Here is a 27837-nt window from a genome sequence, read left to right on the forward strand (position 1 = left end):
TAAGGATATATCCCCTTGAGTGGACGCGAACTGAGGGAGCGGACCGCTGAACAACGGAATGCTAAACTACTTCAGTGTCGCTTCTTAGCTTTGGTTCCACAAGAATTCGTGGAAAACCCCACCGTTATTAGCCTCGCAATCCCAGCAGAACCGTAGACACAAGTTCGGAATAGCATGGGAACATTTTGAGTGGTTGGAGGCGAGAAAAAAAAAGAAGATTACAGTCGTATCAATTCAAGCAAGCTATTTGAGGTTTGTAAATATATTTACTTAATTAATATTCTGACGAACTGCATTTTTTTTGTATAGTGGCGTGTATTTTCGGGTGCTGTTACTGAGACAGAGCTTCTCGTCAGTTTCGTTTGTAGAACACGCACTGGCTATACCGCGGTGCTGGGTGCACGAATTTTTTTTTTTACTTAGTTTTGCGCTGTTGATGAAATAATCTCGATAAAAGAAAATTTTATTGTATTTATCGACTATATTCTATAAAGAGAATGTCATTCGCTGCACTTTGTATTCAATGTTTTCCTAATATGTCATTTTCTGCATACCTACTACATTTTTGCAGCCACTCCTGTCTAAGGCATCTTACCATAGGCTGGCAGTACTCTTGAAGTAAATAAATAAATAAATAAATAAATAAATAAATAAATAAATAAATAAATAAATAAATAAATAAATAAATAAATAAATAAATAAATAAATAAATAAATAAATAAATAAATAAATAAATAAATAAACTTATTGGAGGGATTATTGCTCAGACGCAGGCCTTAAGTGTGCCTTTCTCCAAAGCTTATAACTTTCGCGGTGATAAAGGGGCTCACTGGACCTCGTAGTTGATAACTTATCTTTCACTCGCATATTCAGTGCTGCACGCACAATCCTCGTCGACTTCCCGCTTTCCTTGAACCAACTATGTAGACAGACCGTGAACCTGAAGTAATATGAATCAATCTGGCGGGGAACGCATTCGGCTAATAAGTCCGGGCGACTTGAACCCCGAGAATGTTGCGTCCACAAAAAGTTCTCCTATAAGGCTTCGGAAAGCAATAACGGGCCCAACGAGTTGATCAAGTACGAAGAAATACGTTGCGCACATGGCAAAAGTACGCCGTTCGAGTTTGTCATTGCATCGGCTCCAATCGCGCAGTCAATAGGCACCGGTAATTTAGTAAGGAGACGGTTCACTAAAGGTTACTTGTGCTTCAAAAAACGGTCACCGCGATACATAAACACATAAAACTAGAAGCACTCGAGCATAATAACAGCACATGTCAAAGGCGCTGTTGCTCTCGCTTTTATTGTTTACTTTTTTTTCACGTTCTTTATGGGAGTTGATGGTGACAAGGCATTCTTCACGTGCACTTCATCGTGCATGATTATGAATTCTGTGCGCCAGATATCAGCCATAAATTGGTCTACGGTAAATTTAATCCAACAGAAAGTGATGCGAATTCATTACAACTTATCCCTAGCACTAGTATTGCCTACAGCGAGGAAAAAAGGTGCGACGAAGTACTCGTGGTTGGTTCCGAAGTCACTGAGCAGAAATTGAAGCGCGCGTACCTATGAGAGACAGAGAAGCGTGTCTTACGCAACGACGACGCAGTATACAGCGGCCTACAGCACAATGCAGACACTGGATATACGATCGTGACGTATACATATACGTGCGGAATAAGAAAACCAAATGAACAAAAACAATCGCTTATGAAACGCGGAAATAAGCCACTGCATCACCTTCCACCGCGTTTGCCGGTCGTCCTGGGCGTTTCCTGTAGAAGAGGGCTTTCACGGATCCGCGCGGTTGGGCTTCCGAATGGACAGACCCGGGCTTGGCTACAACTTCCTGCTGACAGGAACGTCTCTCTTCATTTTGCCGCACCTGAGCCCCGAAGTGGTGCTTTGACTCCGAGTGGCTCTTTGAGTGGGTTTCATCCTCTGTTCTTTATTATTATTTTTTTCTTCTTTCGTGGCTCAAATGAGAGCGGTATAGCGGGAGCTTCATTCAGGCGGCATCGCCCGAAGGGAAGGGAAACACAGGCAGTCGCGCTCCTTCCAATTTCTCTCCCGCAGGTGCATTAGGAAGACCGTCTGTGTCGCTTCGACGTAAACACTCCGCCCGCGATGTTGACACGGTCTACAGGCTTCCACGTGCTCGCACGAGCGCTGCTCAGGTTCAATACGTGCGGGAGCAGACGCGAACTGCGGGAGTGGAAGACAGCACCAATAGTGTCCTGCGATCCGGCCGGCGGGATAGATTGACCAACCGCCATCTAAAAGAGCGTTTGTTGAAACCTCTATTGCGCTCCCCCCACGCATGGCAGTATACGTTGAGGGATGACCTCCAAAATCACTATGTAGACCAGCAAACTGGTTCCCATTCTTGTTTGAGCAATGAAAGAAGAGAGGCGTTAACATTTCTTGCTCTTCTCTCTTTTCTTCTTTATGTTATTATTAGCATCAAAAATGTGCTTTCTTTCTAGGTCAATATTTTTTTTTCTTTTCACTCGCCTGGCCACATTCGTACTATATCGTAATTCAGCTTTTTTTTTGGGTGAATCACCTGAAGGTGTGAACAATACTTGAAATACAAATCGTGATGTCCAAGTTGCTAATTAAAATATTCACCCTTTAATTTCATAGTTATACGCTTCAGGACAGGGGTTTCAATTGCGAAATTGGAACGGAGCAGTAGAGAATTTTTTTGTACTTCGCAGAAATCCTGAGCCTAGCATCACTTACGAGGTCCAAAATATGCTACGAAATACGTTGGCTTTCCAGTTAACAGTTTCCCGAAATCCTCCCTCTAGCAGTTCGGGACGGTCTTGACTGAAACCTCAATGTACCATTTAGCAGATTTTCCCTACAAACATCTCGAAAGTGGTGCTATCCAAGGTATTGTAGCCATAGCATTTGTACTTCACAGATAGCAGAAGTACTGCTGCTTGGGTCCAATTTCACTATTGCGCGTATTGCCCAAAGTGAATAATTAAAAAGTTAATTAGTGGATCTCTTTATTTAGCTACATGGACATTGGGATTTGTCGTCACAGCACTGCCAACATCCATATATATATATATATATATATATATATATATATGGTGATTAGGAGATGTTAGCACCTTTAATTGGCGCCGGCTAATCCTTTTCACATAGAGATATATAAGAAAGAATTAACTTACAAGCAATTAAACTAAAACTCAGCTCCAAACCCCAATGATACAAAATACAGTCACATAAGTAGACTTATGCCACACTAAACCTGAAAGTCAACTCAGAAACACAGCTACCCAAAGCCCAGTCACGTAAGTGCACTAAAGTTAACTCAAAGTCCGGTCACATAACTACACTAAAATCAGGGCACCTAAGAAAACCCGTATTAGATTCAAACGAAAGTACGTGAGCCCAGGCATTGAATGGGCCAAAGTAGGCTCAAATTATTCCCATAGAGTGAGCTTACCACAAATAAACACTCTACTCAATAGTTTCCGAGAATATTGCTCGCTCCTGGTAATCTTTGGAGGTTCAGTAACGCTCGTATTTGCAATGAATATGTTAGTCAAAGACCTAAAATATTCCAGGGGCTGACTGGTTAATCAACCTGAAAAGACCGTAAAAGCGATATCTGTCATGCGCGACTTAACAAGAAAAATTAAGGCAGCTTCACACTAGTGGTGCGAAGGCTGGGCAAGCAGCGAAGCTGGCGACCCCACCTAGCTTTATCTCGCTTCGGCCAAGTTTTTGTGAGGTTATGCTTCCAGAATCGGCCACGTTTTGCGCAAGATCACTCCGGAATCGTCGACAGCCCAAGGAGCAACGAACACTCCGTCATTGAAGTATCTGGATGCTTCTGGACGCTCAAACACTCCTGCTTGGTTTCGCAGGCTCGTAACTCCGTGTCTTCTGCGAATCGCCTACGTTTCGCCGCCGCGATAGTCGGGATCGGACCGAAGTTGTCTCACTCGCTCTCGAGTAGCGGGGTGGCGGTTTTTTCGCCGCGTTTCCTCTTCTTCGGGAGTGACGCTCTTCTTCGGCCGCCCCATCTTCGTGGCGATGTGCTTCGTCATGGCTCGGCACAGCTAAGGCGAAGCGATGCGGCACGCGCGATGACGTCATGGCTCACGCAGCTGTGGCGAGGCTCGGTGCGGTCGGTGCAGCTGGGGCGAAGCGTTGTTAGGCGACGAATGGTGACGTCATCGCCAGGCGGAGGTTTTGCGGCGTACACTAGACGGACCATCCTCGAGCTTAAACAGCTTCGCTAGTTCACAGGTGTATGTGCCATTGCGCTTGGACCCTTTCTGCACTACCTCCAGGATCGGCCCACAGTTTTTGGTCGCACTACGCAGCCTAACCAAGAACTTAAACAGCTCCGCGTAAAAAAAAAAAAAAAAAAAAAAAAGAAAAGAAATCGACAGGGAGGTTCACTAAACACAACAGAAAACAAACAGGTGGTATACCGCACAAATGTGCGTAAAAGCTGCGCAGTTTTAGCCAAGGTTTTTGCTTCATGCCTGGGCCCGTATTCACAAAGACCTCTTACGCTAGACTTATTCGTAAGAGCAAATTCCAGCCAATCCTCATGCTGGGCATATTATTATCGAAGGCAGCCGGCCAATGGCAAGGAGCACTTACGAACGAAAAAAGCTTCGTGTATTCGGTCCCTGGGCCGCTATCTCGTACGCGTTTAAAAAGCCGACGTTCGGTTTCATCTCGTGCAATTGTTCAGGCCACGATAGGCTAATCTAGGCCAATCGCGCGAGATGAAACCAAACGTCGGCTTTTCGAACGCGTACAAGATAGCGGCCCAGGGACCGAATACACGAAGCTTTTTCGTTCGTAAGTGCTCCTTGCCATTGGCCGGCCGCCTTCAATAATAATGTGCCCAGCAATTTGCTCACTCTTACGAACAATTCTAGCGTAAGAGAAACTGCCAACCCATTAAGATGGACATATTATTAGCGATGGCAACCAGCCAATAGTAGAAAACAATTACGAACGAAAATTATGGCGAATTCGGGCCCTGGGGCGGAATTCGCTAAGCTGCGCTGTTCGTACGCAATTTCTTGGCGAAAAAGTTCTTACGCTGAGACAAGGGTGCAACCGAAGTGGCAGCGCATTTAACTTACGGTGTCGTATGAGAGGGAGGTGGAAGCAAATCTCGGAATAAACGACAAGAAATGAAAGAAGTGCGGTGAACTGATAGCATGATCGCACACCATTCATATGTAGTCGAGGCTATATTCTTACAGCAAATCACTGCACACACCTATTTGACAGCTTCCTTTTTCGGGCGTCTGCTACAGCGCTGACAAGCTCAAACGCGCTCGCCCGTTCACCGCACCACCGTCAAAAGAATTGCAGTGAAAGTGTTACGCATTCTGCTCTCATTTCTGCGAGAGACAGGACTGCTGGACACATGGCGACATATCTGGCGCAGAAAGAGACGCTCAGTCGGACCAATTGGCGGTCAGGTCTGCCAGACTCACCCCGCCTGTATACATCACCACCACCACCACCACCCTATTACAAAGCTACTAAATCTCTTCATTTCGATATTAATTAAGTAATTAAAAACCAAAGTTCCATAATATATAGTTCGTATGGTCTCAAGGCAAAGGGCCCACCAGCCATACGTTCATCGGTATGGCATGTGATCGCGCTGCACATTGTTGCAGGTGCGGTTCTAATGCCGCGCATACGCTCATTATCAGCTCCCGTGCCTGCCCGTACTGTCGAAGGGGCTGGTGGACGACGTTGTCAAGCGCCAACCGACGACGAAACGCGCGCTAGCTCCCTTCGCATAGGATTGCTGTCGAGGGCCCGGAAAGCTATTAAAGTAGCCCTTAAAAAAGACATGCAGAAAGAAGCCGTGACTATCAATATTCCCAAATTATGACAGAAAACTTCATTACGTAACATCCACACCTGCAAGCTTCCCTGCCTATCAACATTTTGACATCGTATCAGCGTTCATCGCTTCTTATTAGCTGCTCCTCAGCTGATAAAACACGATGATGCCTCGCTCCACGTCAGGAGTTTGTTCTTGCCGGTTCAGGCGACCACACTCCGACAGAGGCGAAGTGCACAAAGGGGCGTACAAATCAAATTGGGAGACCGGTAATAAATCATGGTTCGCGATGTCAGGGCCTGGAGCCCTTAACTACACTGTCTGCCATTGCCCAAGTGGCCCCTCATTGAAGTCAAGGCTAATCGGTCAACATCACCACGATTCTCAGCGCCAACGTTGCCATAAATTTACCAGTCTCATAAGAACACACGCTTAAGTGCACGTCAGAATACTGCACAGCACTATACTCGAAGTACATAGCGGTTCAACATTTTAGCTGGTTTCGGATCGAATCGGTTCAACTCGTCTATCTTGCGACACTGACGCACTTTGTTTGGAGCAATCACTGCACATATCGTACGATGCCAAGGTGGTATGGTATGTGCCGCTTGGGTGTTATCCAAGCGGCGCCCGACGCCATTCCGTAAACATGCGAAGGCGGCCTCGCAGTAGGAAGCGAAATGCGGCTCAAGAGCAACAGTCCGCTAAAATTCCTCCCTAATTTTGTATGTTCTAAAGCGTCATCAGAGTACTTTTATGTTCACTGCAGGGTGAAGGCCTCTCCCAGTGACCTCTAATTATCCCTGACCTGCGCTAGCTTATTTCAAGTTATGCCTGCAAATTTCCTCATTTTATTACCCCACCTAATTTTCCGCCGTCCCCGACTGCGCTTCCTTTACCCTAGCACCAACTCTGTACTTCTAATGAACCACCGACTATCGGCCTTATAAGTTAAGCGGCCTGCCCAGCTCCTATTTCCCCTCTTAATTACAACTAACACTACCCCCGTTTGCTCTCTGATCCACAGTGCTCTCTTTCTCTCTCTTAGCGTTATATGGGCATAACATTTTTCGTTTCATCACTTGTTTGAGTGGTCCTTAACTTATTCTCACACTTCATTGTTAACCTCAAAGTTTCTGCCCCATATGATAGTACTGGAAGAATGGAATGAGTGTACTCTTTTCTTTTCAACGACAGCGGTGAGCTCTCGGTCACGATTTGGTAATGCCAGCCGTATGCATTCCGACCCATTTTCATTCTAATGTAAATTACATTACATACCCTTTACATACTCTAGAGCCTGACTGCCGATCATGGATTCTTGTTCGCTTGTCAGGTTATTCAACATTATCATTGTTAACCTACTCTCACACTTTCTTGGTAAGGTGCTCAATGAATTGTTGCAATGTGTCACCAGCGTTGCTGAACAGGACAATGTCATCGGCAAGCAGTAGGTTGTTGACATATTCGCCGTTGATCATTGCCCTTGATCCTCCCCATGCAGTCTAATAGCTTGAATACTTCTTCTAAGCATTCAATTAATGTAACTGGGGAGATTGTGTCTCCTTGCCTGACAATTTTCTCGATAAGTATTTTTTCCATTTTTCCTTGCGGCTAATTAAAACATTTGAAGCCACAACTATCGCTGAGGCAGAGTAGAAGCGTGAGAAGTTGCGGATACGTGTGCTGTGTGAGGGCAAATATGGAAGTTACACATAAATGAAATAATTATTGAGTTGTCAGCAGTATGCCGCAAGCACCCCGGCCTTGATCTGAAGTTCCCTCAGTCCTTCAGTACGATACCTACGATATGCACTTACAACGCTAATTACGTAGAAATGTCGTAGCTTTGTCCAAATGCACTGAATTAAGTGATCGAACTGTGCGTCGCCGGGAGAGCACACAAGGCAACAAAATTCGAGTGACGTCAATGCTGATCTTGCTGATACGACGCGTTTTAGTGACCACGCTTAGCGTCGGGCACACTCCACACTGTTCACTTCACGATACCGGGCCACTGCATGGAGGAAGGAAACCCAGGAGAGGCCCCGGCCAGCGCGGACGTGTTGGAGAAAGTGTGGCGGAAGTCACGTGCTGTAAAGGAGCACTGGGACGGGTACCCCAAATGTCAACGTTGCCATAGCAACCGCGCTTCTGAAGCTTTCGCTGCTGCTCCCGGTCTCTGAAAAGTGAGATAAGATTTTTTCACAGGTGTATTTCTCGCAGCACCTTTTGTTCGCGAGAAAAGCTGACTTTGGAGTGTGGTGTGTAAGCTTGAAAGTTGTGTTTGGGGTCTGTGAATGTGAGTGTCGGCCAGCAACAGATACACTCAAGCAATAACGGCGCGGGTCTTCGTCGTCGTCTTCAACGTGCCACGGAAAAACACAGGAGCGCGTCTGCTTCACTAAAACTGCTACAGAAGTTTCGTAGGCATTGTTTTGACGCGCGTCGACAGCACACACTTCCGGCGGCTCTTAACAATGCAAGTTCAAAGTTCGCGCCCATCTGCTCCGGTGAGCTGCAGAAACCCTGCTTCGAGGCGCAAAGGGAGATGGCACACCAACGTGGCTGCACTTCCGGCTTCAAAAACGTGACGTCAGGGCCTCTCCTGTTTTGAAGCATAACTGCGAGTCGGCCTAGTTGGAACAGATTCATTTTCTTAAATTTTTGTGCGCAAACAAACAGGGACGAAGAAAAGGAGACACAAGGACGAGCGCTCGTCCTTGTGTCTCCTTTTCTTCGTCCCTGTTTGTTTGCGCACAAAAATTTAAGAAAATGCTCCTGTTTTGTTTCCTTCCTCCATGGGGCCACTGTGACCGGTATTTTCGAGCCATCATGTTGACCTGACTACTGCGCAGCAGGCGCGGAGCATCGTAAGACTGTTGCGGCTGGCCGAAAATTCTTGCGCTGGATTCACAAACGCCTATGCAGGGTTTCTTAGGTGAAAGGAGGGAACTATAGAAAGAACATCGCACGAAGTGACTGAAAGACGTGAGTGACGTCATTTCGCCCAGAATTGATGTTAATCTGAGGTTTAGAATAAGCATCTCCTGCCAATCATAGGAAGACGATGGCTGTCGTCTGCTGTGGCATTTTTTTTTTTGCCATCTGCTTTTACAGTTAAAAAAATTAAATTGTGGGGTTTTACGTGCCAAAACCAGTTCTGATTATGAGGCACGCCGTAGTGGGGGACTCCGGAAATTTGGACCACCTGGGGTTCTTTAACGTGCACCTAAATCTAAGTACACGGGTGTTTTCGCATTTCGCCCCCATCGAAATGCGGCCGCCGTGGCCGGGATTCGATCCCGCGACCTCGTGCTCAGCAGCCCAACACCATAGCCACTGAGCAACCACGGCGGGTGCTTTTACCGTTGGTTGTTGCCTGTACTGGCTTTGTGTATGCAAAACAAGAACGTAGTGGTGCCTTTATGAGCATTATGCTGCGCTCGTTTTTACCAAACACGAAATGTCTCCAGTTATACGCCTCTTTGTGGTTAATAACATAAATGTGAGTGTGTGTGTGTGTGTGTGTTTAGACGCATGCGAGAATTATTCGCTTCGTTCGTGAGATGCATTTTATTCCACATCCTCACAATGATGGTAGGTCATTTTATACGCCATTTCTTTTTTTATTTGATCGTATTTACGTCCCGCTTCTTATCATAGACAGGACTGCGATCCGTCGTACGCATACGTTGGTTCACACTGTAGGCCACAGAATGAGCAACACCATGAGCACATACACTACGTCGCTTCAACTTTGTGCTGAATTAAAACTATGAGCTATATAATAGAAAGCTGAGGCTAACAGCACAGAAGACGACAGCGAATTGTGCAGCAGCAACAAGTTTTGATAACTAGAAACGTCTAGGCGCTTTTTTATTGTTTCATTTCGCATGGAGAATTATAGCGTCAAAGCGTTGGAAAAAATAATCATCCACAGCCCTATGAGCAAGAGAAAGATCAAACTAGAAAAAAAAAATACGATAAAATTGGGCTCCAAACGCATCAATGACAAACTTGACAGTTGTCATGGACGGACACTGCACTTATGTTTGCTAACACCCAATAGAGTGTCATGACGAGTGTGACAATTCAGGCTACTGCGCGCATACAGAAACACTGCCTATCAGACATTAGGCAGAAGTTCGCCGCACAGCATTAATGTTACTCCCTTCCAAAGCAGCGCACGCTCAATACAATTGTGCACTGAAATAGCTCAATGCACTTTGAGATGACAAATCAGAATGCGCCACAGAGATATAAGCATGCGCCATCCTCCGCTATCAGTTGTAGCCTCTGGCCAATCAGCCGCAACAGCGCATTCCAACGCTTACCTGCGTCAGCTCGAGCGACACAGATAGACATAATGATGTTCGTAAGACTGCTACACCCCTATCGTAGAAATTTCTTCTTAAGTCGTTATCTGCGACTGCTGTTGAGGTTTTCTGAATCGACTTGCGCTTACTATTGGCGGAAGTACTGTAGTTCGCACCTGTGCTACCCTTACATAGATGCATTTTTTTCGACTACAGCGTCTTTGCAGCGGCGGGCATCGCAAGCTTGCTGATCTTACAAACATTTTTAGCTTTGTGAATACGCTTTTTTCGTACTTACGCAAAAATTTGTTCGTAAGTTCGCTTAGTGAATTCCGCCCCTGATTCTTTCATTTCGTATTAGTTATTTGTTGTGTTCTGTTTAACATATGTTGCAGTGGAACGGTAGAAGTAGAAAATACATCGACTACTGTTATCCAACGCAAACATATAAACAAAATAAATTCAGAAAAGAGAACGGCTACCACAACTCAGGTATAAATAAATATTAGGGGCGTGCGGATATTCAAAAATTTCGAATATTATCGATTATTATATTTTAATACTCATATTCGATTCGAAAAATAGATATTCGAAAATGTTCGGATATTTGTTGGATAAGAATACTCTATTCAAACCGAATATATTGCTGGCTGTGCAGGGGCAAACACGATACTTATCATTTGTTTCTATCTAATCTAACAACATTGGGGCGATCTTGTGCTGAATTTTGTGATGATTTCGTGCTGCAAGCGAAATTTCGCTTGTACAGCACATTTAGCCACAAAACGTTTAAACTGTGCGGAAAAGCCAGCCTCTCAGTCACCCAGCCTCTCAAAGACAGCAAGGGTGCACTTTTTTCCTTCTTTTCTTTTTCTTCTTTCTTTTTTTTTCTTTTTGCAGCGATTCTGAGATTATTGCTTGAAAGCAACTGCTATAAGTGACGGCTGGCACAGAGTCAAATGCCTCCAAGTTTACGGGAATTTTATGCAGTATAACACGGCACAGGCTGGCGAGGACAGCTAGTGGGAATTACCAAATTTTCCGAGTTAGCATGAGCCAAATACACAATGTTTTGTATAACGGCTTACTAGTCTAGTTTTTTAACATTGCCAATGTAATTGCAACACCCAAACATAAGAAATTACCCCACTTGCTAATAAATGTATGTTGATATCATTACTCGATATTCGAAGCTAAGTATTCGTATTCGATTCGTATTCGAAAAGTTTGATATTCGCACACCCCTAATAAATATCAAATGACGTCTACGGCAGCACAGAAATACAGGATGCACTTTACACCGCATTACAGGATGCAGTATTTACACGTTTAATGAAGGAGTCCCACATGTTTCCCACAACCTTCCATGCATATAACATGCATGGAAGGTTGAAGGACTCACCTGAGCTTAAAAATAGTCCGTGGTATACACAGTGAACGGTATTAGTGCGTACCTATACATCGCTACGAAACTCGATCTACCACAGAGTCCAAATAAGGCGCTGTGATTTGCCCAATGGATCACGTGAACCCTCAGCCCTAATTAGGCAAATATGGTAACATCGAGTTCTAATGGGAGGCTCTTTGAAGCCATGATTTCAATGAAGAAGAAAATAAGGATTAAGGAACTAACACCGGAGCTATTGAGCTACTGAAAAACTCACTTCCATATCCAGTGTTTGCAATGCGTTCTCGATTAGCAGCTTCTGTTCATGAACCGAAATCACGATTGGCCGGTGTCTGTTCATACAACCCATTTGAGCATTAGAAGAGGTGCCGGTCAATCTGGAAAAAAAAATTTAGTAACGGAAGCTGCCGACCACTTAAATAAAGTTCTTACGAACTAAAGTCTTTGTGAATCAGGGGCCAATTCTCAAAGATGTGCGTTTTTAAGTGCACCTTGCCATTGGCCGGCCATCTACGCTAATAATATATACTGTACAATATCACAATTGGCTGACAGCTGCTCTTACGAACAGTTCTAGCGTAAGAACTTTTTTTTAATACGCACTCTGGGGCCCGTATTCAGAAAAACAGTTTCAGCTTAATCGGTTGACCGTCGGAGGCTGAGCTCACTATCAGTGAGTCCATTATCAAGCTCATAGACTCTCGTTGTAGAAAAGAGCGCAATAATTTGTATTTACATAGGTACTCCCTTATGCGATAGCAGGGAATCCCCAATGCTTACTGAAAGGTATCTTCGCAGCATAAATTTGATAGCCTAATAGAAATATACCCAAGTTAAGCGCGAATTAAGTTCGCTGCTGCCAATCAATAGACGGTGTACACACGATGATAGTCACCCTTTGCTAGACATTAGCTCTGAATTATCACGTAGAAGAAAAGGAAAGATCCGAAATACGTCCCTTATTCAGCGTAAATCGTGCACGCAGTTGGTCAAGGGCATTTGTGTGCCGTCAAGGGCAAAGAAAATATCCATAAGTACTTTTGGCAATGACTCCTACATGTGGCGCACTTTGACAGCGTTAAAAGTGCACCCCTTGCGATGTAGTGCTTGACAATTGAGAACTGATCGAACTTTAAGGACGACGCGACGGTGACCATTCTTCCGCAAAGTGTGGAGAGCAATCCACGAGGCTGATCTGCCTGAAGGAGCCATCGATCGAGTTGAGCCCTGTAGAACGCGCCTGAAGCACGACGCGAACGAAGCACTCGCACAAATCTTCACGGCCGCGCCGCATGCGGTACCTATTATTTTGCCACTTGCAACTCAGTCTACCTGTTTAAGCGACAGTTTTTTTATCTCTCTATTTAGTTCGGGTGTAGCGTCAACAACGCATAGGTTAACTGCGTGCGTGCTTCTTTCATTGGGACTAGCAAAGGAATCTACATATATATAAACCGGAGGCCGTATTTCGTAGGAATTATTTTCTTCGAATTCGATTTCCTTCTCATTACACGTTGCGTCACACTCGTTCGACGGACACTCGTTAAATCTGGCAGTCTATTCGTAAACCAACGTTATGGTCGCTGGACCAAGTGACAATTCAGTAATCGCTGTGTTCCTTGCTTGCAATCTCTCCGATCAGTAAACCAGGAAAATGCTGTTATATGACATTACTAGTGCGAAGACCTCACTCGTAAGTTATAGTATCTCTTCATTGACTTTTGGCATGTTCGCTGACCACAATCTGGTGTTTTACTAAAGAACGGTACTTTAAGGTGTTATTCTAAAAAAATGCATATTTCTTGATATAGTCTAGGCACAACAGGAGAGCGTTAATTACGAGAATGGGGCATTATACTTTACGAATAACTAGGAGCTGTACATATGGACGACCTCACGGCCAGCCAGACAAGTCACTTTCTGGTTATTTGTAGATAACAGACGCGTTCTTCAGTGATCATTTATGTTGCATAAAAAGTACCATCATAGTAGTGGCTATAGACCAAGAAGGGAGGAGCCATTCCGCGGCCATCCCGCGTGCAAAGCTCGTAGCTGGCTCTTGTATAAAATTCATGGTGTTTCCGGAGGTCAGCTCCTGCCTTGCTTTGAAAATGTGTTTTCCTGTGCTCAAAAATGATCTGAGGTTGTACTTCTGGGGTTCAAGCATAACCATGGGCCGCGTGCTAGCTTTCCACTGAGCGTTGCCCTTTCATTCTATTTATGGATGAAGCAACAGGTGGGTATGCTAGCGATGTGCAGGTCACAGGTAGGACGGCTTCTAATAGCATCACCGTATTTTCCAGCAAGCTCAGTAGAGTCCAAAAAGCTCATTCGAGCTCATCCCTTGGGGGCTTTTGTAGCCGCATATTCAGAGGAGCACTCAATGTTTATTCATAAAGACCGGGCGAAGTGAATGGCCTCTGCTTACGCCTGTATTGCCGCATCCTAAAATATGTACGTGTAAATCCCGCATAGCATTCCTGACCGTGTTCGTATATGCTACGGGAAAGGAGCAATATATATGTATAATATACTATAATGTTACGAATGAAGTCAACGTTGTCTCTCAATGCTCCACACGTATTAGATAATAACGACAAATGACACCTAATGGTAAAAAAGCAACACACCGGCGACTAGAAAAGGCACCATATTATGCGCTTGCATGAGTATAAAATTAATTTCACCCCAAAGACCCTAAGATGCCTTTTACCTAGCATGAGCCAGACTCACGCCATTTATCTCTCCCTCCCCCCTTCCCCCTACGAAAGCAAACTGTGTTCATGAAAGGCACAAGAAGAACACATCCATGTACACTGTTCTAAGGCAACCTCATGTTGTCCATGTGCTACTGGTTAAGTTCTAGCGTCCAAATTTCAAAGAACACGAAGAAAATGCCTAGTCAAGCACATTGCATATGGTCAAAAAAAAAAAAAAAGGAACGATGGTTTGGCTATCAAAACCGCGTCGTTCATTTAACGTTGGCGTAATTGTGTGGGATAAAGTCCGTGGGGCCCACCTCTGTGTAAAATTTTGCATCGAAATTTCGAACAGTACCGCCACGTACTTTCTTTAAGTATGCCTTGAGAATTTCCCTTCACTACCGGCTGTTAAGCGCATCACCCGTAACATGCTTCTTGTCATAGCTCGAGTCGCCTGATGTTGAATCGACAGTAGTATTCATTAATGATCTCGTCTACTTTTTTACCGACCTTGCTCCTCCCAGTTGGAGAAAATTATGCATATTTTTTCGTAATCGACAGTGCACAATCACACGCAAATTAAAGCGGGCTATTTTTTCCCCAGTATAGCTGCATATACTCGGCGTTGACAAGAAACGTTACCTCTCCGTATACATTTTTTCAAGCTGCCCCGAGTCTCTTTTACCAAGTAATAATTCCACCGAGCCTATACAGAAACGCTGAGTCGAAGTAAGAGGAGGTGATGCACTCTTACGCATCCTCTGCGACGAGCGAACCATCAGTTTTGACCGACCTCAGCCAATATTACGACAGCAAGATCTTGAGTACCCTTTGAAAGAACTTGCTGAAGATAAATTCTGCACATTTCATTCACTTAGGTGCTACTCTTAGTTGCCTGATAAAAACCGATAAAGGCAGCATAACCCAAATTGCACAGTATATGATGCTCAAGTGGGCCTGATGTTGGGCCGTTGCTGGTCGCACGTGGGGCCCACATTGACCAAACTTGCTGTGTTAATACACGGCGTGAAATAACCTAGACATTTACCTTGTGTTCTGGAGCGGTAGTTGTGTCACTCTACCTGCACTCCTCCTTGACGGCTGTTCATTTTTTTTGTTATGGCTTTATCCACTGCAAAGTTTGTTTTTAAATTTTTTATCATACGTTCTAGTAGAGGAGTAGCCGCGGCTTCTACGATCCGCCGACATCTCCTTACATATACGTATATGCCTTTGTTGCATGCTGTCCACTACAGTGGACAAATTTCGGCGATTTTTGGAGCAAGTTTAGTGCTTCCGAGAAGCTCTTGTGCGTAATGTCAACTTCAGCGGACAGCAGAAGTTTTCTATAGCTGCCCTTGAAGGTTCAACCAACCACCGTTTTTTCCCTACTCGGCTTCAAAAATAGCCTCATGTTGCGCCGGCGAGGAATGCACGCACGTCCCCTCACATTTACTTATAACGTGACACTGTGGTTTAGTACATATAATTGTCTACGCTGGATAGAAGAAGCCTTCGGAGGCAAGACTTGTCAGTATTGTGGCTGATTGAAGCCAAGTTCTTTCTGCAGAAGACATTTTCTAAAATGTTCACTGCAGTGCACGACTATGCACGACCGGAACAACAACACATGCGTCGGACCATTTTCTGAGCAGTGCAGTCCTCGCTTCTATCAATTTCTATTTATTTGTTTTTGAAATTTGCCCCCTATTTTCATGTGATAACCCTGTGCTCATTATATTATCCAGTGAGCCATTACAAAGAAACAATCGAATGAATTACCACAGCAAAACTGAGGAGACCTGTCAAAGCACGTTTAGTTGGCGCCGCGTGCGTTATGGCAACGTCAGTCATTTATCACGTCAGAAATTATGTGCTGCACAAATATCTAAAATGTTGTTTGGCAAGTGCTTGCCAACGACATGTAATTGCTCGAAATGCAGGGTATCAGGAGTGCAGCTGTGCGTGGGGCACACCGCGCACGTAATTCCATAGCCTCCCCATCCCAACCCCCGAATTCCTGCGTATCGGGATACGTGGCATTAAGCGACGTGCAACAATACTCGCCTGCAAAGCCGCCCTCTTCGCCGTCGCGTGTATTGAAATTCTAGAAGTCAAAGCTCCTAGCAACAGAGGTTGAACGCGATTGGCTGAAACGCCGCCGGCGACGCTCGACGCCGCGACGCCCTTAGCAACAACTGTGAGAGTACGCCGCGCAGCCTAACACCTAATCTATGCTAACCTAAGCTAACCTAACCTAACGCCTGAGAGCGTAATCCGTTGTGAGGGCGTGTGTCGCAGGCACCAAGCATAAAATGGCGGCGCGTTGCTATGGTGTGACATCAGAGTGTCGCCGCTGGCGTTTCAGCCAATCGCGTTGAACTGCGGTTGCTAGGCGCTATGGCTTCAAGATTTCCAATATACGCTTCCCGCCAAGTGCGTGCCTCCCGACAAGTGCCCCCTCCCCACCTCCCTCAGCCTCTCTACGAAGTAAATTCCTGGCTACCCCACTCAAGGTGTACTTGCGTATTACCGGCAAAAGTGCTTCTTTTTCATATTCTATAACCCAGAGTAGCATATGCTGCATCCAAACTTTTGTATTTTGCATTCAAGCTCACGTTTGTTAGTGTGGTGGCAGGAACTTCGCCTGTTGGGGCAAAAGTAGGCAGTCGGCCCCTACACTCACTGGAGCTGGTGCGCATGTTTTCCACTCTAGTGGGCATTCGGTATCTTGTGCAATAAACATTTGAAAGCACGAAAAAAAATTCTTAGCTTTTTCTTGACACATATTGATAGAAAACTAAATGTAATTACAGTTTGTAGTGTAATTTTTCTTCGTACAACGAAGGAATATATTTATTAGAAAAAAAGAAGAATGAATGTATTGTTTTCTGAGAACGAAAATGACGATCTCGCTCTGCCGAATCCAAGGAAAATGAAAGATCTCAGGTTAAGACACTAAAAAATTGTACAGTGGCATATTATACCAGTTATGTTTCAAGCATATTCCTTTCGTTTTTCATCACTGGCTCCATCGGCCTACGCAGCCACCACCATCACCCACTCGGCGCGACGGATCACAAAAATGACATAGAAGGGGAACTGAAAGAAGCCTCGTATCATAGCTGCGTATGCGCACATTGTACTCTCGTTGCCATTATCAAATTTCTTTGAGGAAATTTCACGGAATTATTTCTTTTAGCTCGAGACAGGCAGGTGTGCGTGGACGATAACATATATACAGAACGAGCGATGGCTTTTTTTAGTGCACGTTGTCTAGTAGCCGCCAAATATTGAACGCTTACGTGATAAATGAACTGTCCCGATCGAGATGATGAGAGCGCAAATAGCATGAATGCGGTCTTTGTTTGCGAACAGCTTACAAGTTAAGCTGTGTGTGTGGGAAAAACATCGATTTGAAAATCGTGTGCCAGCTTCCACAACGGCTGCGTTATCCCCACTGTTCTGCCGCTCGCGGGTTATTGCTATAAATCACTGCACCATCCTGTCATAAATGCAGTCTGTTTTTATTGTACGAGCACGCAAGAAATTTACCTTTTTTTGCCGAAGGCCGTCCCTTCTGTGCTGTACAACGAAGGCGTGGCGTGCAAGAGTAAGTAAGAGAATAAATATGCTTGGATAACGCTGTAGGGCGTGACACGAGAATCAGGATATATTCTGCCCCTTCAGATAATATTATATTGACATTTATGTAAGGCCTATTTATAATGTGCATATACTGCTGTCAAAATTCCGCAAATATTGTGTCTTCCTAGCCGTTGCAGAGGAGTCGGTAACATTGATACTTCGGCCCGAAAGAAGTGTATAATGTACATTGGTAACCTGCAGTAGGCGCCGGCTACCCAAAAATACATTTATGCTTCGAGTAATGGCGCTCAAAACTCAAGCCAGTCTAATACATTCCAGTGCCAATAGCTAACATATCAGAAACTAGAAGATCCTTTTTACATCAGTGCAGTGTCACGCGCTACAATTTAAAACGTGGCTTTTCGAAAATGGACTCAAATTTACCGGAGTCTCACGAACCTCTCTGTGCATAAGTGCCTTTTGTCATTAGTTTAGCGTTGGTCTTTCTTGTGGCCCGTATTCACCCTGAGCCTTATTGCAGAACTGGGGGCGGAATTCACGAAGCTTGTTGTTCGCAAGTGCTGTTTGCCATTGGCCGCCCGCCTTTCCTGATGATATGTTTAACATTATTATGATTCGCTGGCATCCACTCTTATGAACAATTCTAATGTAAGTGCTCTTTTATAAGTACGACCCCGGGTCCGTATTCACAAAAGTTGTTAAGCTAAAATTATTCGTAAAAGAAAATTCCAGTGAATGCTGATGCTGGACATATCAACGAAGGTGTCCGGCCATTGGAAAAGAGCACTTACAAACGATTCCGCCCCCTGTTCTTAGGAGCAGGTGTCCGAAGATCGTGATGTCGGACATATTAGCGAAGGCCAATTGCAAACAGCACTTAAGAACCAGGGCCCCGAATTCACAAAAACTTCTTACGCTAGAATTGTTCGTAAGAAAGAATTTCAGCCAATCCGGATGCAAGACATATTAGTATCTAAGGCGGCCGGCCAATGGCAAAAAGTACCTTCGAAAGAAAAGCTTTGTGAATCTGGCCCCACTAACGTTGTGGATTCGGCTTCTGGGGCCGAATTCACGAAGCTTTTCCTACGTAAGTGTTTTTTGCCATTGACCCACTGGCTTCGGTAATAATATGTGCAGCGTCAGGATTGGCTGAAATGTTTTCTTACGAGCAATTCTAGCGTAAGAACGCTTTGTGAATACGGGCCCTGATTTTCACGAACGCACCAACGCTCGCAATGCATTGCGTTTCTTCTGACATGAAGAGCACGCTCCCATGTTTGCCTTCATATTTTCAGACAAGAGCACTTCAACGTTTAACGGCTATAAAGAACGAAGACCGGTATTCTCAAAGCATTTCGCTGTTCGTAAAAGCAATCACCTGGCAACAGTGGTGCGGAGTATGTCGTTGGCAAAGATAGCTAGTTAGTGAGAAACCGTTGTGCAATGCTTTAAGTACCAAGCATCAGCCAGTGGCGTATTGTATTATTTTCATAGTTTCATATTTTCCCCCTTTCTTTTCTCTTCTTATTCTTTCCGATGAGCCTGCGAACGTGCTGTGCTCTCACTTTCAAGGAAACCTTGAAATGGTGGCTCTCATATTGAATGACGCAGTTTTGTGCTTCCTACAACTATAATGTGCGTATGAATGATTGTGAAAGAGTAAAACGCAGCGAAGCACTATAGCAGGCTGTCAAGGAAGTGCTTCGAGTCGAAGCCTGCTTGTGGCACGCAGAAGTGTTTTTCGTCCTCCCTGAAGGCCCGTATGCGTGCGTGAAGAATACCGGTAGTGGTTGCCGCGAGCCGCAATTTATTTTACTTTATGTTTGTCTGTCTGTTGGTGTAGTTGGGTGTACGATATTTTTTTTTTACTTTTGTGCAACACAGGTTTGCAAGAAGTAGGCTGCTAATTTTTACTCTATGATCTTCATCGCCTATAGGAGAGCTGCAGTATGCTAATAAAGTTGTGATTCTTGACTACAATTGGCCTGGACACATTTTTGTGCAAGCGCAAACGGAATGGGTGAGCCTACAGAAATGGGGCATAACATATTTTAGCAACGATACCGTAGGCAGCACGATTGCTTGTCAGTGGGAATTGGATATGTTCTATTCACATGCGCGAAATAACTGCATGACATTATTTGCGTCACTTGATTTCATCCTAATTTTATTAGGCAATCTATCCGTAGTGATGCCGTGCATTACAAAATTTCGCTCGAATAACGCAACGATCCTAGTTTAATCTATTCCTATTTGTGCCTTGGTAGTGGGCAGAGGGATGCCGTCTGCGCTATCACCTTTGTAATCTGGTACGGACATGTTAATGATGACAATGAAATAGAATTGCGAGAAAATTGTTACGTCATAGCGGTCCTATTTATTATTATTATTAAAATTTGGGCGCTTTCACAATATCATACTGCAGAAAAAGAAAGTGTGAGCTGTTTCAGATGTTAGTGTTAAACGCATACACACAGTTCATTTTTACCTTGTAAACAAGCTACAAAATAACAAAGAGAACAGGGGGTTGCCGACGCGTGTGGGCACTTCGGAACCAAACGTTCCTTCGTGGGTCCCAAGGTTTCCTTTGGCCACTATTCCGAGACCAAAACTCTGAAGAAAATTTAGCACAAGGGCTACACCAAAAGGATGAGTAGAATTTAAATGCCTTTAAAAATAAGTTGAAGTTGAAGTTTATTTCTTTCTTTGCTACAGAAAGAGGAACAAGAGCTAAAGGCCATGTGGCCTTTACATTGTGACATTGGCCATTCTGACAATGAGCAGAATTAATAGCTTGGGTAAGTTTCTATAATTAATTCCTGCAAGGTTCGGACAACGTCTTCCGACAATGCTTTTTTTATTGCGATAGCAATTGTATGAACACTCCAAACGCATTTCTGCCATCGCCGTCGTCGTCGCCGTCGCCGTGAGGTTCCATATCAAGTCCAACGGCGATAATATCGCCGCCGCACGCCGCACGCTGTGTATGCGAGTGAATGCGTACGAGGGTGAGCCGGCAATCGCGGCTCAATGTACCGCACGCGAGGGAGGAAGGCATGCCGGAAGCGGGTGTTCTTCTTTCGCGCGCGAGGTACGGGGGCGAGGCGAGGGAGAGGGGGTGCGTTCTGCTCCATCAGCTGCTGCTCACAGCGCGGTCGCGTGGGCGCCGTATCTTGAAAGCCATCTGTGATGTGGGCGAAGTGCGAGCCCACGCGGGCCTCATCTTATAAACAATCTGCGATGGGGACAAAATGCATGCACCGAGTGCCGGTAGCTTCGTATGCGCTGTGCTTTCGGCGTTTAGTTCGCGTTGAAGCGCGACGAGAGAAAGCGCGAAGGTCAATTTGTCCCACTGCTGCTGGCGCGCTTTCTCACTCCGGCGTTTTCACAGCGAGTTTCCGCGGTCATCGAGCGAGATGTGTTCATGTATACCTGTGCGCGTGTGACATCGTGCTTGTCTATTTAGTTAGTGAGCGAATGTTTACAACTTTATACGGACAGGTAAACTACTATCCTTGCTTCGTATAGCTCTCTACTAATTTGCTATCGCAATCGATGCTTCACCTTTCGGGTGAAACTGCGACTTTTTTGGTATTAGTACTAAACAGGGCGAAGCTCTGCAACACGTAGCCCTCAAGTCGCCTTCACCGCAGAGCCGAATCAGCATAGCCGAAACAGCAAGTTCTGTCAGTCTGTAGAGTAATAGTAAGTGAGTGAGTGAGTGAGTGAGTGAGTGAGTGAGTGAGTGAGTGAGTGAGTGCTAGTTCATAAATGGTCAAGCTATCCTAACCACTGCAACTATTATTTCGTAAACAACGAAAGTGAGTGAGTACGAACTTTATTGAGGTCCCGAGGAGAATGAATTAAAGCAGGGCCGGAGCCAATCAATCCGGTGGCTCCATCCAGGTCGGGGCCGGTAGACAGAGTCCTTCGGCGACGGCCCGGGCCCTCTGGACAGCCTTGAGCTGTCCAGAGGGCAAACAACGAAAACACCTTCACAGAGAATGTTTTCCGTTCGAGGAGAAGCGGCACACGATCATGCGCATTCTCGACCGGCTGAAGGAAACGCTGAGCAATAGGTCTACGCTATGCTACGAACTCAACAACCCTGCGTAGACTTCATTATTCTAGTTGAAATCCGCGGGTATCAGAGAGCGGACACGTCACTGCCACTCGTGCGTGTACTTGTGCCGATATTTTCTTCAGCATCTATTTAGATGATGCTGTGAGGACAGCAGTGACATCAGCGTGCAGTGCCAAGTCCAGTGAGAAGAATGATGAATAGTGAAGCATAGAAGGTTTTACAATCAAATTTCGTGTTTTTGGTGCCGTTAATGAGCCACCTTGAAGGAGCGATTTCTGGGTCGGTATAATGTAGCGTCTCTATTCCAACTATCACCAGCATCGGCATGTTGTGAGCGGCGGATGATAAGAACGCGATAGAATTGAGCGAAAGTAATCGCTATGTTACCCCGGCCCTGTTTTCTAGCTACTCTAGCAGTATTTTCATCTCGATGATTTAAATACGCTTTCTTACATGAACTCTCACAGTAAAATGTCAGACTTCCCGTTATAGATAGACCCTTACCTAGCCTTGGATAGGTGGTGGGAGTCCTTTCCTGCGCAGGTAGTAGCAGACTCGCTCTCTCTTTTGGGGTGGATGTGTGCTTCATGTTTGTGCTTTTTCGCAGGTAAAATGCAGGCTGCTGGCCACTGCAGTCGCAGCATTGTTCCTGGCGAACCAAGCAGTGGCCGACGTTGCGAAACCAAAAGAGATTACGGACAAAGCAGGGGCCAAAGACTCGAATGGCGGTGACCTGATTGGCGCAAGCACGGGCTACAAACACAGGCGCATCACCAAGGCATCGTCGCTCGAAGTGGACACTCCTATGGAGCCTGTCGGCTACCAGCACCAAGGAACCTATGAACGCCCTGGGTATGTCAAGGGTTACGCAAAGCTCCGAGACGCGACGTATGGCAAGATAAGCTACAGTCGCGATGATTCCTACCGGCAGGAGCAGGATTACGAGAGCCCGTCGCTGCACGAGAGGGTTAACTATGGCAAAGTCAAGTACAGCCACGGAGGCGACGAAGCTGCAGGCTACAGAGAGAGCGATGACTCGAGGCCTGGCACCGCAGTTGATGACGGCAACACGTACAGTAACGACGGCTACCTGACGCCCATCTACAACCGAGGCGACTACGTGCGAGTGAGCCACCCGAGAGGAACCTATCGCCACAAGAGCCGCCCGCATGGAATGTCCTACATGCCAGTCGAGTACAACCGCGAAGTGTACCCTTACGAGCAAGGGGATCAGCAGGCTGGAGGCCAGGTCGGCTACTCCTCGCGGCTCCACAACAACAAGATCGGCGGCAGCAGCTCGGTGTTCGACGGTGGAAGCTACAACTATGCCGACGCCAATCGTTACCAGGGCGTGGGCGGCGACTACGACTTCGGGTCGAACAAGCCGCACTTGCAGCCGGGATCTTCTATCCAGGGTGGCCTAAGCATCTTCGGCGGTTACGGTCAGGGAAATGGCAACTTGCGGTACCGAGATTTTGTCCCGTACTACGGCTCGGACGGCTACTATAGCCGCCACGACAACGGAGGTTACGGGCTCCAGAGCTACGGTTCCAGCGTACGTGAAGGTCAGCCCAAACCATACGAAGAGTACAGCAACGCTCTCAACGAGGGCGGCTACGACGAAGCGTACGCTGGGCAGAGTCGAAGGTACGGCACAAAGGTCTCGTCAGGGAAGAAGACGCACAAGCAGAATGGCAGCAACCGCAGTGGGCTGGGCGCCTACATAGTAGGCGTCGAATACATCGGCCGCACCCCGCTTCTCGTGCAGACACAACCGCCGCGCAGCGCACCCGCCAAGGAAGAACAGTACTGGAAGTGACGGCCCCGACTGCCACAAGCACATCTCCCTCTCCCCCCAATGTATATCACTCATAAAGTTCTCGTCCTCAGTGTAGCTCACATCTGACTCTGTTTCTACTTGGAACATTCGAAATGTGCCGCGTATGGCCTTCATTCTGGTACAGGGGCATCTCACTGATCCAAATGCACTGAACTACGAAAGCCGTTGATCATGGTATGTTATCAGCAAGGTAGACGCCCATACATACATACATACATACATACATACATACATACATACATACATACATACATACATACATACATACATGCATGCATGCATGCATGCATGCATGCATGCATGCAGACAGACAGACAGACAGACAGACAGACAGACAGACAGACAGACAGACAGACAGACAGACAGACAGACAGACAGACAGACAGACAGACAGACAGACAGACAGACAGACAGACAGACAGACAGACAGACAGACAGACAGACAGACAGACAGACAGACAGACAGACAGACAGACAGACAGACAGACAGACAGACAGACAGACAGACAGACAGACAGACAGACAGACAGACAGACAGACAGACAGACAGACAGACGACAGACAGACAGACAGACAGACAGACAGACAGACAGACAGACAGACAGACAGACAGACAGACAGACAGACAGACAGACAGACAGACAGACAGACAGACAGACAGACAGACAGACAGACAGACAGACAGACAGACAGACAGACAGACAGACAGACAGACAGACAGACAGACAGACAGACAGACAGACAGACAGACAGACAGACAGACAGACAGACAGACAGACAGACAGACAGACAGACAGACAGACAGACAGACAGACAGACAGACAGACAGACAGACAGACAGACAGACAGACAGACAGACAGACAGACAGACAGAGACAGACAGACAGACAGACAGACAGACAGACAGACAGACAGACAGACAGACAGACAGACAGACAGACAGACAGACAGACAGACAGACAGACAGACAAGAAACTTTATTTTGTCCTAAGGGACTACTTTGTCGTAGTTGCGGGCCGCACCTGCCCCGGGGGCGGAAGACCGTGATCTTCAGCCCTGTCGCAGGCCCTTTGGACGGCCCGAAGTTGGACTTGAAGGTCGTCGCTCTTGACGGCTTCTTCCTAGTCTTCTTGCCTGTTGAAAGGCGAGTGGTGCAATGCAGAACATTGCCACACCATGTGGTTCCATGTGGACCGTTCCTCGCCGCAGTCGGGGCAGCGGGGATCCCATACACTTTCTGTTTCACAGTACAGACCAAGAAAAATCGTTTTCCCAAACACAGTGAAATTCTGTCTGCCCAATACCAGGGCCTGTATTCATAAATAGTTCATATGCTAGAATTGTTCTTAAGAGCATTTTCCAGCGAATCCCGATGCTGGGAATATTAGCGAAGGCGGTCAGCCTATGGCCGAGAGCACTTACGAACGAACAGCTTTGTGAATGTGGCGCCAGCCTGTTTAGTAACTATAACTCTCAGCTTCTGCGTATTTAAATTTTCAGTGAAACCCCTCCTTTGACATTAATTGTCTCAAAATCTTCTTCCAGCGTGCTGCTATGGCTTTTGGATATCAATCATTTTTATTGCGCTCCTTGAAACGTAGCGCTTCACATTAGAACAGAGTTGCTTTGCATAAGCAGAATACCTCGCTCTTAAGGTGCCTCTGAAACGGAGGATATGCAAGTACCTTGCAAAGCTGGGGCCGAATTCACAAAGCGTTAAGGTCGTAAGTGCTCTTTGCCATTGGCTAGCCCCCTTCACTAATAATATGTTCAGCGTCCGAATTGGCGAACGTTTCTTTTTTATTACGAACAACTCTAGCGTAAGAGCTTTTTGCGAATATACGGGCCCTGCTCTCTTCGGCAATTCTGGGGCCAGATTCACAAAACTTTTCCTTCGTAAGTTATCTTTGCCATTGGCTGGCCGCCTTGGCTAATAATATGTCTGACATCCGGATGGGCTAAAATTCTTTCTTACGAAAAATTCTGGCGTAAGAAGTTTTTGTGAATTCGGGCCATGTTTCGCAGTTTCGTACCATCACTTTAGGTAGTTTCTTTTTTTCGGCCGTAGTGAAGAGAAGTGCATTCGAATGAAATAACTCGGGTCTTTCCAAATATCAGGAAGAACATCGTCCTGCAACAGGATGCCTGCTTTTTGCACTGCTGTATGTTGGTCTTGTTGGTATACGAACTTAGATAATATCTTAGCGCTAGCAATCGAGTACAAAAGGGACACGCAGGCACCACGACGCGCCAATTTCAACAGCATATTCTCACCGAATCCGTACATTTGTACAGCATGCACAGCAGCGCCATGATTGGTGAAAACGTCATACTGCTTCTTCCAAAGAGGCCGTCTCTTTATCAAGTAGTTCGACAGACGCAGTGCTAACACACCTTTCACCACTCCTCCTCATATCTGTAGCTGCTGCCTTGGTTTTTGACACACGCCCTTATCTCTGTATCTCGCAAGAATCAAACAATCATTAAACAAATGTGCGCCGCCACATGTTCGACACACGTTGACAGTGAACAGATAGGTGACCATTGCGGTAATTCTTTACATTGAAAGTTTGTTGTCTTAGGCGGTCATTAATAAGGCATCATCCCGTTTGTCCGATGTATTTGCTACCAAACGGCAATCGTAGTTCATAAACCAACGCCTCTAGACATTCAACGAAATAGTTTCGATGCCTCTTAGCATCGCAACTATCTTGCTAGTTCATCGTTTTAGCGAGCAACTTAAATAAAGTTTTCCCTTTAGGTGCAGCCCATTCTGGTCCGTTAGAAACGTTTCGTTTTCTTTTCCGGAACGTTTCGATTGTAAAAGGAAAACACACCATAAACTTCGTATTTTACGATGCTCAGCAATACTAAGGCGACATGCCCCGGTAACACGAGTTGCGATCGAGCTGGATATGGATCAAATTTCTCGATCGGGTTTGGCTTCTTCACACAGCTTGCAAAAAGGAACGAATAGCGATCGAGAATTTGATCCCGATCTGACTCGATCACGATCGACAGTGTCCCGTGTGTGTGAGAGAGAGAGAGAAATAGAAGAGAGAAAAGGCAGGGAAGTTAACTAGACTAGCACCTCCTATTTTTTCAATGCCAGTGCAATCGCTCGCTTCGCAATGAGAGCCGTTGGTTCGCCTTAGTTCAGTGAGTTGCCGCAATATGACGCTGCCCAGAGGGTACGACTAAAGCCCCTTGATCAAGGGGCTTTAGGTACGACAGGTGCGACTACTTGCGTCACACGTGCGTCTGAGTTACTGAGCGCGCACGGATGCCGTTCCGGAGGAGCTGCGGTAGACGCTTCACACGACTGTCAGGATTACTTCCTCCGACTTCCGTCGTGAGGCGCCACCCAGAGGGAACTGTCCCCGACGACCGTAAAGCAGGCGCGAACGCTAGCCGATGGGGGAGAGTAGGAAAGGGCGATCGGAAAGGGTGGTGAACGGTTGGTTCGGCCGCATCTGGTTGGCATTGAAAATATAGAGGAGGCGCTGACCAGACGCACGTCCGGTTTGCTACCCTGCACTGGGGGAAGTGGGTATATGGATGAAAAGAGAGAGAAAGGAGATAGAGAGAGCACAGTTTCGCGAACATTTGAAGCTAAGCACGAAGTCTACACACAGTCGCCAAGACCTGCGAACGGGGTATAAGAGCAGCCGAATGATCAAAACGTCCCGAGTGCACTGATGCAAATGCTCACGCATTTTTGTTTCCTCGTGTATAATCAGCTTGTCGCACAGGCGACTAGTTCGCATAAACGTACTCCTGGGGCGCGATGCGAGAATGCCCAAGTTTGGCGAAACTCTGCATCTCTCGAGCTTTGGTGACAGCACAAATGACTGATCGGACGACGAATCAGTAACATTCGGTGCGTTTCTATTTGATTCACCGGAATGTGCAACACGTGTAGCTGAATAATCAGCACTCACAGCGATAGGCGTGTCCACTTCTTTCCTCCGAGAACCCCTCAGTTATTTTGAAGCAGGTAGTTCAAGCATTTACGGCC

At 46.1% G+C, this 27837-nt stretch overlaps 1 protein-coding gene across 1 annotated transcript in view; it reads left to right on the top strand.

The window, feature by feature from the left end:
- Positions 1 to 23918, top strand: part of LOC119436319 (uncharacterized) — a 36213-nt gene extending 12295 nt beyond the window's left edge. The window contains exon 2 of the mRNA XM_037703136.2: positions 22587 to 23918. Within this exon, the coding sequence (XP_037559064.1) occupies positions 22587 to 23798 (1212 nt within the window). The 3' untranslated portion in view covers positions 23799 to 23918. The remainder of the gene's footprint in view (positions 1 to 22586) is intronic.
- Positions 23919 to 27837: the final 3919 nt, after the last annotated feature.

Source organism: Dermacentor silvarum, chromosome 1, assembly GCF_013339745.2.
Source record: "Dermacentor silvarum isolate Dsil-2018 chromosome 1, BIME_Dsil_1.4, whole genome shotgun sequence".
NCBI classification, from domain to species: Eukaryota; Metazoa; Arthropoda; class Arachnida; order Ixodida; family Ixodidae; genus Dermacentor; species Dermacentor silvarum.